The sequence below is a fragment of the Trachypithecus francoisi genome, unplaced genomic scaffold (assembly GCF_009764315.1).
Source record: "Trachypithecus francoisi isolate TF-2019V2 unplaced genomic scaffold, Tfra_2.0 Lachesis_group4, whole genome shotgun sequence".
Taxonomy (NCBI): Eukaryota; Metazoa; Chordata; class Mammalia; order Primates; family Cercopithecidae; genus Trachypithecus; species Trachypithecus francoisi.
In genome coordinates, this window is record NW_022681469.1 from 62,832,341 (window position 1) to 62,845,692 (window position 13,352).

The following is a 13,352-nucleotide window of genomic DNA, read 5'->3' on the forward strand; positions in this document are numbered from 1 at the left end:
TATAGACACATATAGATTGTATGTATATAATTATGCATACAATGTATAATATATCTGTATATACAATGTATAATATATGTCTATATACAACATATCATATATAATCTACATTATACAATGTGTACATATCTACATTATACATATAATGTTCCTATGTATAAACAATGTATGTATTATGTTCATATATATAAACAATGTATATATATCTATAAACAATGTGTGCATATATATAATAGATTTAAAAAATCACAAGGTTTGTTCACTCTACCAATTTCATGATTAGGTTATTTGTTTACTTTTAAATTTTTACAAGTGCATAGTAAGTGTATGTATTTATGGGGTATATGAGATATTCTGATACAGGCATACAATTAGGTTATTTTGATTCCTTGATGTTAATGTAAAAATTGTTTTTATTGTTTTCTCTTACTTATAGTTTTGCTTCTTAAAATGTTTTCAGCAGTTTTTCTCAGGAAACAATTATAAATAACAATGCAATATGTCACATCGAATCAATTAAAGAACCTGTAAATGCATTTTGAAAAGTCCAGGCCATTTTATAATATAATAAATTTATTACTTCAAATCTCATTTGGACTCACAGTATGATTGCATATCTTCCTATTGAAACAAAATTTCATCTTAGAAATTAATTATAAAGTATACTAAGTGATAGAGTGAAAATCATTTCTTGAGTTGGTATTAATCTACTCAAAGAGTAAATCAGGAAATAAATTCTATCTGCCAAAAGATTTTATGCAGAAATGGCTATCTTATAAACTTTAGAAATATGCTTTGCATCATGCTTTAATTGGTGGTTTACCATAGCTGCAAATAAGGGAAAGGAAGTCAGAGGCTTACCTCCCCAAGGAAGTCGTTGGATGAAAATCTATCATAATCCCAAACTGTCACCTCCAGTGTTTTCTTCTTGAGCTATATAGTTCAAATAGAAATCTAATTAACCTATCTTTCCATCATACATTTTCATTATACATATACAGTAGACGTATTTATTTTTATTTCCTTAAACTACTTCCATTTATGTGAAAATATTTAAAATTTTACCAAAAACTATGTAGTTTAAATAAATATTACATAAAATTTGAATGATTTTGCACTCTAGTGTTTGATCATATGAAACATTATTATTTTGTGAATAAAATGATAATTCTTATTTATTGTATCCCCACTTCATTTTCAAAAATAGAAATCAGAATTTATAAGTACTCTAAATATAAGAAATTTATAGATTGCAAAAATGTCTAGTATTATATAGATGAAGTATTTGGATTAGATGCTTCAGTAATTTCTAAAAAACTTAGTAGCATTGTCTTATTTCTGCAGGTGAGTTTATTTTAAATTCACAAACCCAGATTATAATTTGTATCCAGCTTCGTTTTTGTAATCAAATTAATCTACTAGAAGACAAATTAAGAACCTCATTTTGAAAGACAGTTCACTTGTAAATTGGTTTATGTGGGAACTGTCTTTGTAGTCTTCTGTCTGAATTCAACTTTATACATTTCAGTTATTGTCTGTTACTCAAGCAAAGTTATAAAAATGCAGATTTTCAGAAGCACATTAGTGTAATTTTGCCTACAGTTACTTATCTGTAGTGATAACTCTTTATACTAGTCATTATTTTGCATTCTTCTGTAGAGTTTAGCACCACAATGCCAGATTCTTAGGAGGCCTCAATTTAGCAAAGAGATGAGATCCTAAAATATTGTCTGGTGGAGTAATACAGTTCTATGCATTGAATCTTATTTTTTCTGTATACTGTGTAAGAAAGTCAAAATATAGCCAGTTGGAAAATATATTGCCCTCTCAAATTTGATAACTGTGGCTTAGTCTATTAACAATTTTAAATTCTGAAATAATCAATGGAAAATATTCCACTAGTTTTCTTATTTTATTTGTTTATGTTTTGGCTGCTTTGTCAAAATGTGCACATTTACTTTCACCCTATGTTTAAACGTCACTCATTTTTTTTCCATTGGCTACATTTCTTACATGTATTTTACTCAACTTTTTCTGTTTGGCAAAATGTATATAGATCCCAATTTTTGAATAACTGTGCTATCACTGTACTTATATTAGCCTAATTCTGTCACCTAGAAATAATCTTTACATACCTGTTCCATGGAAATACTTTTATAAATTACTGTTTGATTCCACTCAGGATTAAGACTTTTCTGGACATATTTAGTCCTTCTCTTGTACTCAGCACTGAATTGGGAGAAAAGAAAGAGTTATCTTGATTATTCACCTTAGTTGATGACTTCACAGTTAAAGGACATGCAGACTATTCAAGATATTTTATTTCAAATCACTATACAATTATCTCATCATCCTCATGTCTTAAACCTTGAATGCACAGTGACAACTTAAAAATATGTTGGATGCTTGTAGTTTTCTTTGCCCTAAAGATTATTTTTTTTAAAGAAATGCTTGTAGGTGTTCTAACTATACTATAATTTAGAAATCTTACTCTTTCCTGAACGTAGGAGATAATTACATGAACTAAATGGTAACATCAATGTTATTGCTCAATAAACAGTAATTTGGTGTTTAACTTTCCTATAGTTTTGCACGTATGGAAAAGCAAAACTAAAACATCGTAATGACTGTACTGATTGAGAAAAAGATGAAGAATGGCTGTTGCTGTGGCTGACATTCCATAAACACTTGTTATCCGATATTTAAAGTATATTCCAACACTCTTGGTAAAGTATATTTAATGCAGTTATAAAGCAATTTTAATTAAATATAAATTTTTGGTTTATGTCAATATGTTATTTTACAATTGACGAACCAAATAAAATCTTTCCTCAATTATTATAACTTGGGACATTTGCATTAATCCTTGACTTTCCATTTCCTCTGAGCACCAATTAGAAGCTTATATGCTACACATTTAAAAACAACTTAATTTTCAAAGCGTATCCTAATTAAGTCTGGCAGAACATGTATAGCTGTCACCAACTGATGGGGTTGAAATTAGATTACTGTTATTTGCTATTACCAAATGGTGCCCACACAGACAAGGCCTTTCTCTAACTCTCACTACTTTTTTTCTGAATTTTCTGCCTAAGCTTATGTCTCACGTTCTAAATACTACTTATCTCTGGTGGACACTAGAGTCCTGTAAACCAGCCTCTTTGTCTGGGAGTCTTTACATATGTCTGGACTTCACAAGTTGCCTTTCCCTAAAAGGGGCTGGATCCTGTCCCTTGTAATCTGTAGTTCTATTCCATACTATAGCCAAACTAACTCTTGCTACATTCCTGGTCTCAAATATTGCCATATCCTGGATGCCTGGAAATTTTCTCCAGCCACTAATTTACCTACACATTCTAGAGAAAGCTATTGAGAATCAAACTCCAGCTCACCACTTACTTTTAAAGATGGGCCTACAGACAAGTACTTTCCCTGTCTCTCTGATTTTATCTTCTTACCAGTCAGATACAAGGAAAGTAATTCTTAACATTGACTGCATAATGGCATCACCTGAGTTCTGGTGCTGGGAGGTGGGTCAGTCAACCCTCCACCCACTTCCCTCTTACCCCTGCTTACACCTCAAAGGAAAGTCTGATGTAATTAGTCTGGGATGAGGCTTGAATATTAGGATTTTTGAAGGCTCAGAGGTGAATCTAATGTGTAGCCAAGATTAAGAAGCACCGAGTTGGTGTTTCATAACACTTCACAAGTCAGCCATTGTGCAATTGAAATAAAGCAGTGTTCCTCCCACTTCAACCAATTTGAATGTACACAATTTGACAGTTGTCACTCAAGATAAATTACAAACAATTTTAGGGAAATATACAGACAATGATTTAAAGGAAGAGGAGCTCTCATAGACTGTGGATAGGAAGTTTCTATATACACTTTTTGGATAAATTTGTCAATATCTGGTGAAGTTTAACTTTATATACCCAAACATCCAAATATTCAATTTCTACTAATTCCACTTCTACCATAAATTCTCCTACCTGTGAACAAGGAATTTGTTCAAGAACATTAATTGTAACATTATTTCAATAGTAAGCCAATAGAAGAAAGAATAAATACATTATATATTCATTTCAATGAAATAGTAAGTGGCACTGAAAATCAATTAAATAAATTTTAAAAGCCTCCATATATCAAGATGGATATATCTTGAAAAAAGTTTTGATCAAACACTTAATATAGTATGGTATAATGGTACAAAGATAAAATCATGTGAAATAAGATTACACATCATATATACATGTATATCTGACATACATATATTAATATAAGAAAACTTGTAAATTATGAATATTAAATTCAATTTAGTGAGTTTTTTTGATGGACAGGGAAGTGATTTCAGAGGGCCTCAGGGTGTTATCTTTTATTTTAAAACATCTAGGACAAATAGAGCAGAATCTTGAGATTTGACAAAATTGGAGAGCAAGCACACAGATATTTGTTAGGGTATTTTCTATAATTTTTAGTAAACTTGAAATATTTCATAATGAAAAATTCAAAAATTTTCAGTAAGATATGTTGCTTTAAATTTAGTTTTGGATTCTTTTTTGATGGTAACATAGAATTAATGACTTAATTTGATGGTGATAGAATTCGTGTCTACAAAAAAGTGTCTACACAGAAATAATATATAGAAATTAATACATAGAGTTAATAACTTTAATTTGATAACTTTAATTAATACATAGAGTTAATAACTTTAATTTGATAGTGACATAGAAAGAATTAGTGGCTACTTTTAAGTTAACAGTAAATGTGGATTGCTACTTTAGAATCATGGCTGTTCTCCTATGTGAATATACATAGGTATACACATGGTAGTATGAGTTTTAAAGCCTCTGTTTGTTTTGGACTTACTTATCAAGGTGGTGAGGTTATGGAAACCATATTAAGATTTATCTAATATAGTGAACAGTAATAAAATTATGCTTTTTAAGTTCTAAAAAATATACTATTTGTTTAACAAGATGGGAATTAATACCAAATGCAAACCCATGTACTATCACTAAAGTTCTGGGTCTGCCAATATATATTAAAATAGTCTGCAGTAGTATTGAAGTATCTTTGAAGGGATTTATCAGTCCCTATCTTTTCTTAATCCATACATGTGAATAATTGTTATTCAAATTGTTCAAATCCACATTTAGTCTTTTTTTTCACTTATACACCTAGCAAAAATTATTGAATGCCAACTCTGTATCAGGGATTGTACATCTCTATCAACTAAAAAAACTCTTGTATTGTATTGACATATGAGTATGTATTTAATTCATGCATGAAAAGCATTTTTAAAAGTAAGCATATTAAAATCATAACTAACATTTATTAAATGCCTATTCTTTCCTCTGGTAAAGTTCTAAGTGCTTTTCATGTGTTAACTCATGTAATACTCATATTAACCCCATTTTACAGGTATTACTTCTTATTCCATTTTATAGGTGAGAAAACTTGAAGCTCAGAAAAATTAAGGCATATTGTCAAAGTTGCATAGTTATTAACTGGTAGGACCAGGATTCAAATATAGGTAATTTGATTTTTTGCTCTTAAATAAATGTTATATGAACTCAGTTGATTAGGCCCATCATAAAATGTGACATCCATCTATTTTCTTAATTGCAGGCTTCACTACCTGAAGTATCGAGTTTGTCTTCTTTATAATCTAAAATTCTCCATCTCAATTTAAATATATAATTTTTATACATATAAATTATGTATAATGTGTACACACACATTACAAACATCATGAGCAAGTTAGGCCATCTTTAAAGCTGCCTAGGGAAATCCTGAATGGTACATCCTAAGCGAATGTTGTGGAACAATTAGGCCTACTTATTATAAATACTGATAAATACTGATGTTTGACCAGATACATTTAGAAATAACCTAAACTGATTGGACAAAACTTAAAATGTTCATTTTAATAGACTATCTTAATCATAGTAATGAGTTTGATTCTCCACTTCTCTCCAGACCTAAAACATCCATTGCCTTTAGAATTAATGAAAGTAAAAACAGCTTGCTCCTAAACACCAATGAAAGCCTTTGCAGTATTTTTTGCACTTGCATTTCCTGACACACAGAGCTGGTCACACGAAGCCATTCTTCAATAACACTTGTTTTATAACTACCATGCTGTACACAATTTCAATGAACTGTGTTGCCACTTAACAAAATTTAAAACTCTACACAAAATAGTCATATCAAAATCTGTGGATTTACAAGTTGAAGGTAGGCAGGTAAACAGGGGGATTCTTGAATGTGAGCATATAGTGAAACTGAGAAATAAGTGGAGTTCATCCTCCCTTTCCTTTCTTGTCTAGTAAACACACTACATTCTCTTGAGGGAAGATTACATTAATGATTTAACATTAGGGAAATTAGGACAATCATATCTAATAATCAAAGAAGTTTATTAAGGGAAAATAAGGTCAATACATAAAGATGGGACATGGTGCTTATCAAAAAATATCTACAACTTCACCCCTTTGAAGTTTTGCCTTGTCTGTTTGTTTATTTTTTTGAGACGGAGTCTGGCTCTGTCACCCAGGCTAGAGTGCAGTGGCACGATCTGGGCTCACCGCAAGCTCCGCCTTCTGGGTTCACACCATTCTCCTGCCTCAGCCTCAGTAGCAGGGACTGCAGTCGCCCGCCACCACCCCCGGCTTTTTTTTTTTTTTTTTTTGTATTTTTAGTAGAGATGGGGTTTCACCGTGTTAGCCAGGATAGTCTCCATCTCCTGACCCCGTGATCTGCCCTCCTCAGGCTCCCAAAGTACTGGTGGTTTATTTTTTTATTTGTTTTTATTGGTTATTTTGTCATGCATAGGTATATCTACTTTTAAGGCTGTCTGACAAAGTATTTGAAATTCAATTACTCTACTCAAGACCAGCAGGAAAACAGTTTCCATGTACATATTTTTTAATTTCAAAAGAAAAATTGAGAAAAGATAATGAAATTTGAAGGCTTCTTTGGTGTATCTACTTTTATAAAATAATCTAAAACATTGAAGGTATTCATTTCTAATGTTTTATCTGGTTTTCCTTTACTAAACTTACTACACACACATACACACACACACACACACACACACACACAAACACGTTTTTCAAAATTACTCCTCTGAGGTTGTTTCTCTTAATTTAGAAAAAGTACAACCTGTATCCCATTTTGTAAGCTCTGTTTAATGGTGTAATGGTGTGCTTATTGTCTATCGTTTTATTTTCCTCTTTGCTCTCTGATGGCAGAGACTACGGCTACATTGTCAATTGTAACCCCTGCACCTGGCACAGTGTCTGACACCATAGTCTGTGCTAAGTAAATGTTCAGTGATCCTTAGAACATGCTTGTATATTGTTTTCCTTTAAAATCTATTGAGGTAAAATACATTTTGGACATCATATTGTAAATACACACAACACCTGTACCTGCCTTCCATAGGTCCCAGAGGAAATGGTTTGATAGGCTACCAATGCTGTTTAGAGAAAGGTTCAGCCAGGAACTGGGCTTCCAGATATAATGATAGCTAAAAATAATTATTACATTCATAACAAAATCTCAGTAATAAGAAAATATTTTCACTTTGCTCAACAGTGTGATGAGAGAAAATCAGAACGAGGCCCTTCATGTATGCTCATTTCCATTTCTTAATTATCCAAGAGAAAGTATTGAGTTCATGCATGATCCAGACCTTTTCCTTGTCATTCTCTCACCTTATCTTGCCTGACATTTGGCCCTTCAGAGTTTGAGTATATTGATCAGAAGGTGGAAAGAAGAAAATAAAGAAGACAAGGAAACTAGATCAGTGTAATTTTTAACTAGTTAACAGGACTTCATTTTTAATTTAAGAATGAAAGATGTATTACATTTTATTATTAAAGAAAAATTGTTTAATTTTCTACATAGTATTTTTAAATAATTCAGTATAATTCAGTAGCTCAAGCATTCTGTACCTTTTTGTTGCAGAGATAAGTAACCATTGGTTACATAAAATGTATGATACACATTCCTAGCAATAATAATAACAACTACCACTGATTGAAAGCTTATTATGTTCCAGACATTATGCTTATCATTTTTGATGTATTTATTTCATGTATTTCACAGAAAGCCTGCAAAGGGAGCTGTTATTATTCCTATTTTGCAGAAGAGAAAAATAGTTTTAGAGAAATCTTACAGCTTCTAAGTGACAGGGCTAAAATTCAAATGCAAGTTCTTAAGGACCTCACTCATTGGCTTCCATAGTCTAACTTACAATGTCAGTACCTTGTCAATATAATTCCCTCTTACACTGACAATTCTCAAAGACATGGTGAAAGTGATTTCTAAATGAAAGACAAGAGAGTAGCTTCTAGATCTTTTAAACAGTTATCTAAGACATGCCATTATTTATAATTTATAAAATATTCTCTCTTTTCTAAGTTAAATATAATCTCTATCATTCTGATAATTTTCCCCAAGTTTCTATATATAAAAGATAGGGAGATTCTGAATAATGTGATTAATAATATCTGTTCTAAAAATAATACTATTTCTTTGAAACAAAACTAATTTTGCATATCAGCCTGATAGACCTGGATTGTGTTCTGTGATGAGAGAACCAGCCATAACAAGGAATCTATCACAGTGTCGATTACATTGTTTGCCACAATTATGTGGCTGTAAGGAAACAAAAAGTTTCTGGGCAATAGCAAGGCTGTGGTAACTAATCCTATTGTTTGAAATATTTACATATTTATGCTTTTAAAAATCAGAAACAGCCTCATTTGGGAAACAGCTCATTAGTAGTAAATGTGTGAAATTTTAATGTCATAGACAAAAACGAATGCTGTACCATTAATAATCTGGGTGGGATTAAAATCCTCATCACCCCATTGCTACAGATCATACATGATTTGCCTTCCCAACTAAATGACACATTTAATTTATAATGCAATGAGAGATGTGCAAAATAATGCTTTTGGCTATGTACTAAGAAATTGCCTTAGTTGACAGTGTTATGATGCAACTTGTTATGAGCTGCATTAGAAAACACTCCTACGATTGGGAACAAAGGAAGATTATCTTATTGCCAATATACTACAGCAAGCCAATTATGGCATTCTACATTGCATAGCAGAAATTTTGTGGGGCAGAAGTTATAAAGGTCTGAAAATGTTTCAACATTAGGTTCCAGTGAGGGACCAAGTTCAAACACCTATTATCTTTTTTTTTTTTCCTTTGAGACAGAGTCTCACTCTGTCGCCCAGGCTGGAGTGCAGTGGCATGATCTCGGCTCACTGCAAGCTCCACCTCCCAGGTTCATGCTATTTTCCTGCCTCAGTCTCCCGGGTAGCTGGGACTACAGGCGCCTGCCAACACGCCCCCAGCTAATTTTTTGTATTTTTAGTAGAGATGGGGTTTCACTATGTTTGCCAGGATGGTCTCAATTTCCTGACCTCATCATCCGCCCACCTCGGCCTCCCAAAGTCCTGGGATTACAGGCGTGAGTCACGACACCCGATGGGATACACACCTGCACTGGACATCCGGAAGACCCATTAATTACTTTTGAAAAGTGACTATATTTTTATTTCAGTAGAAGACTCAAGAGAACTTAACTCATGATTATTATGTGAGAAGCCAAATGAGTTTTAGTGAATAGATTATAAATGAGACTTTAGTTATGTCTAATTTCATGGTAATAATATATTTTATTCATCGTTTCTATGTTTTTAATATTTTCTACTTTTCTGTGTTCTATTGCACACATCTGCTAAAGCTATTTAGAAATATGCTCAGAACAATTTGTTGTAGTGCTGATTCAATAGATACAAACATGTAGAAAAATACAAATTACAGCCCATGTTGAAGTGCAAGTGAATGTATATCAAAATGCAAAAAGCATAACTCAAGGCATAACAGCATAGCTTGACACTGAAAGAGAAACAACTCTACCTTGCATTCTGGACAACCATGACTTGACTGCATTGATTCCAAGAGCGAGAGTGAAGGGTAAAACAGGAAAGTAGAAAAGATAGGAAGAAAATAGTTAGGAACAGAAATAAGAAAGAAAATATGAAAATAATAACTAGAAGAGCTATTCCATAACATATAAATGACATGAGGCAGAAAATAATGCTAGAACTACAGTGAAAATAATACCTTGCAAGTGTAATACATTCCAAGGCCTCTGCTTGTCTAATAATTAGGAGTGTAATTGAAAGCAAGACCTAGGAACTGAATAGGAGCAGCTTATTAGCTGCTTTTGAGTCAAACCTCACCAAGTAGGGATGTTTTATTTGTCAAACCACAGGAGGATAGCTTTAGGTGGGGTGTTTGTTCTCCATTTCACCATGGTTCCCACCAATCCTTGTTGCTCACCCCAGAATGGACTGACAGATTCGTGTTACCTGCCTGTCCTTCATGATTCTTTAAGTTTGTAACATTCTACTTGACACATATCCTGTAATAAATAAAAGGTAGGTACTCCATATTCCAGGATATCATTAGAGAATATAGAATATAAACAACAATGCTTTATTTTCATTCTTTCATTTACAAATGTTACTTACAGACAAATCCTTGGCAGTGATTTCCCCTTGTATCATAATATTGTCACAAATAACAATGAAGGTCTAATGACTCAAATCAAACGCAGAATGAAGTTATCAGTTTGTTGTTATTCTTTTTTTTTTTTTCTTTGAGACGGAGTCTCGCTGTGTCTCCCAGACTGGAGTGCAGTGGCGCGACCTCAACTCACTACAAGTTCCACCTCCCGGGTTCACGCCATTCTCCTGCCTCAGCCTCCCGAGAAGCTGGAACTACAGATGCCCGCCACCACGCCCGGCTAATTTTTTGTATTTTTGGTAGAGACAGGGTTTCATCGTGTTAGCCAGGATGGTCTCGATCTCCTGACCTCATGATCCACCCGCCTCAGCTTCCCAAAGTGCTAGGATTACAGGCGTGAGCCACCACGCCCGGCCTTGTTGTTATTCTTAAACTACAAAAGATACTGCCAAATTATAGTTACAACTACTATATACAGATATAAATGAATGAACATAAAACAAAAACAAACTTTTCCTGTACTGTGTGACTACTGGTAATCTCTACATAAAATTGTTGGTTTTTCAAAATGTTCAATAAAGTAAAACTAGAGCAACCATACCAACAATTCCAAGTTTTTAAAATAAAATTATTGAGAAGGATGAAATTAAAAGCTGTGAACTAACTTTGACATAGCACCTGGCAATTTAAAAATTATTTTCTGAGTATTATCTAATTTGGTTCTCCTGACAAGCTAAAAATGATGATTCTGCCTACCTTGGCTCTCAGGGTTGATAAGAATACTGAATTTCAAAGAAATTGGTGATCTGCCTGTGGTGATATAAATACTAAGCAGCAGATTCAAGTGCAGCATATAGCTCTAATTTGGATCTTGTTTAAACAAACCAACTACAGTCAAAGAATACACTTCACATAATTAAAATGCTTTAAAATTTGCCAGAGATTATTTTATGTCCTAGAAAATAGTCTATTTTGGTGAATGCTCCATGTGTACTTGAAGGGAATATGTAATTTGCTATTGACGGGTAGTATATTCTGTAAATATCAACTAGATCATCAAACCAACTAGGAAAATATTAATGAGGCAACCAAACAATTATTTGAACAATTTAAAATTGTGTTTATACAAGGTATTAAGGTTATTTTTAAATGAGTTTTATTTTTCAGAAATATATACTAAAATATTTGCAGAAATAATTATAATAGCTGAGATTTACTCCAAAATAATCTAGATTAAGGGAGTGTATGAGGAAAAATGAAACGTGATTGGTCACTAAGTGATAACTGTTGAGGTTGCGTGATGGGTACATGGTGGGTCAAATTATTCCTTCTACTTGTGTGCCACAGTGGAAAATTTCCAAGTTAAAGGGAAAATTCAAATGTCACTCCACAAATTAAAAGGAAAACGAATAAAAAATAAAACCAGTTTCTTTAAATTACCAACTCAAAATTCTTTTTATTTTACCTCCATTTGTTGATCTTATGTTTCCATCTTGCTAATTTGGCTGATACGAATTGTTCAAGTGAAGGATAATAATTTGTAGGGTTCAAATCAGTGTTTTGAAACTATCCTTGAGTACTGACTTATATACCAGATCACAGCAATTTGCCTTATGTGAAAGTTAAATATCTCTAAAGAACACTTGACTATATCAACAATTTATACATCACACAAGAAATTCAAAGAGATATTTTTTATTTATTTACCAAAGTCAATACTTCTAATATTACTTAGTGTTATTTTATAATTTTTAAATCAGTGCTTTGGAAATATGCCTCTAAATAAGGATACATCAGGAAACCCTTTAATCAACACTAACATATTGGGAAAAACACATGTCCTATAAAAATAAACAGTAACTTGTGAGTCCTTGAATATCGATTTCTCAGATAAATTTGAGAAGGTAAGCCAATTCTTTAACTTTGACACAAATAATTCCTTAAATGATTTCATAGTGAATCTGATAGTTCATCACAGGAGTGGTTTCCAGAATTGAAAGGCTGATTTGCTCTCTTGGAGGCTGGTTTCATTTTGATCACTGTTCTTCTAGAACCCTGTAAGGCTTAATTGCAAGTTTTTAATTCCACCTTATTTACTAATTGGAAATAAATAAATACGACGTGTGGAGGAAAGTAAGGAAAAGATAATAAAGTCAATTAAAATGAGGTGCTGAAATTAAAGAGTAGAAAACACTATACTATCGTTTTAAAACATGAGATGAAATACTTCCTCATTTTACTTACCCTCTCCCTGGAAGAAGGTACACTTTCACAAAAGGGTCAGAATAACCATTGTTGTCTCGAGGAACAAGATTTCTTGCTTGGAGAATATGTATTATGAGATTTCCAAGATCATAGTTAATTTGAAGCTTTAGGAGACAGAAAAATATTCCGTAAGTTTTTAAAAGCATGTTATACATTATCATTCAATATTTACTAATGTGTTTTTAAGAAAATTCTTGTAAGAAGCATCAACTTTCATTTTCATTTTCTTTGAAAACAAACAGACCAGTTAATGTCTAATTTAATTGAAAGCTCCCAGGCATATTTTAATTCCTAGCAAACATGCTGTTCATTCTTTCCACGGTGAAAAGGCCTGGCCTGTTTAAAGTTTATTTAGAAGGAAAATCATATGTTAAAATGCTGGTTATATTTTTTAATTAAATTGCTACTCTTAGGAAAATAGTAAATGTTGTTACTGTTTATTAACAACAATTTCCAGAATTTTGAAAAGAAATTAACTAATTGGTAAATTATTATAAATTATTATTTGCATTTTGCCAAATAATTAGCAG

The 13,352-nt window shown here is 32.4% G+C and overlaps 1 protein-coding gene across 1 annotated transcript in view; it reads right to left on the reverse strand.

Annotated features, from left to right (window-relative positions):
* The window catches only part of PCLO (piccolo presynaptic cytomatrix protein), a 412,169-nt gene that overhangs the window by 74,120 nt on the left and 324,697 nt on the right, over positions 1–13,352 (reverse strand). The window contains exons 15-18 of the mRNA XM_033192933.1: positions 12,802–12,926; positions 9,946–9,972; positions 2,136–2,229; positions 862–933 (exon numbers count right to left, since the gene is read on the reverse strand). Coding sequence (XP_033048824.1) covers positions 862–933; positions 2,136–2,229; positions 9,946–9,972; positions 12,802–12,926 — 318 coding nt within the window. The remainder of the gene's footprint in view (positions 1–861; positions 934–2,135; positions 2,230–9,945; positions 9,973–12,801; positions 12,927–13,352) is intronic.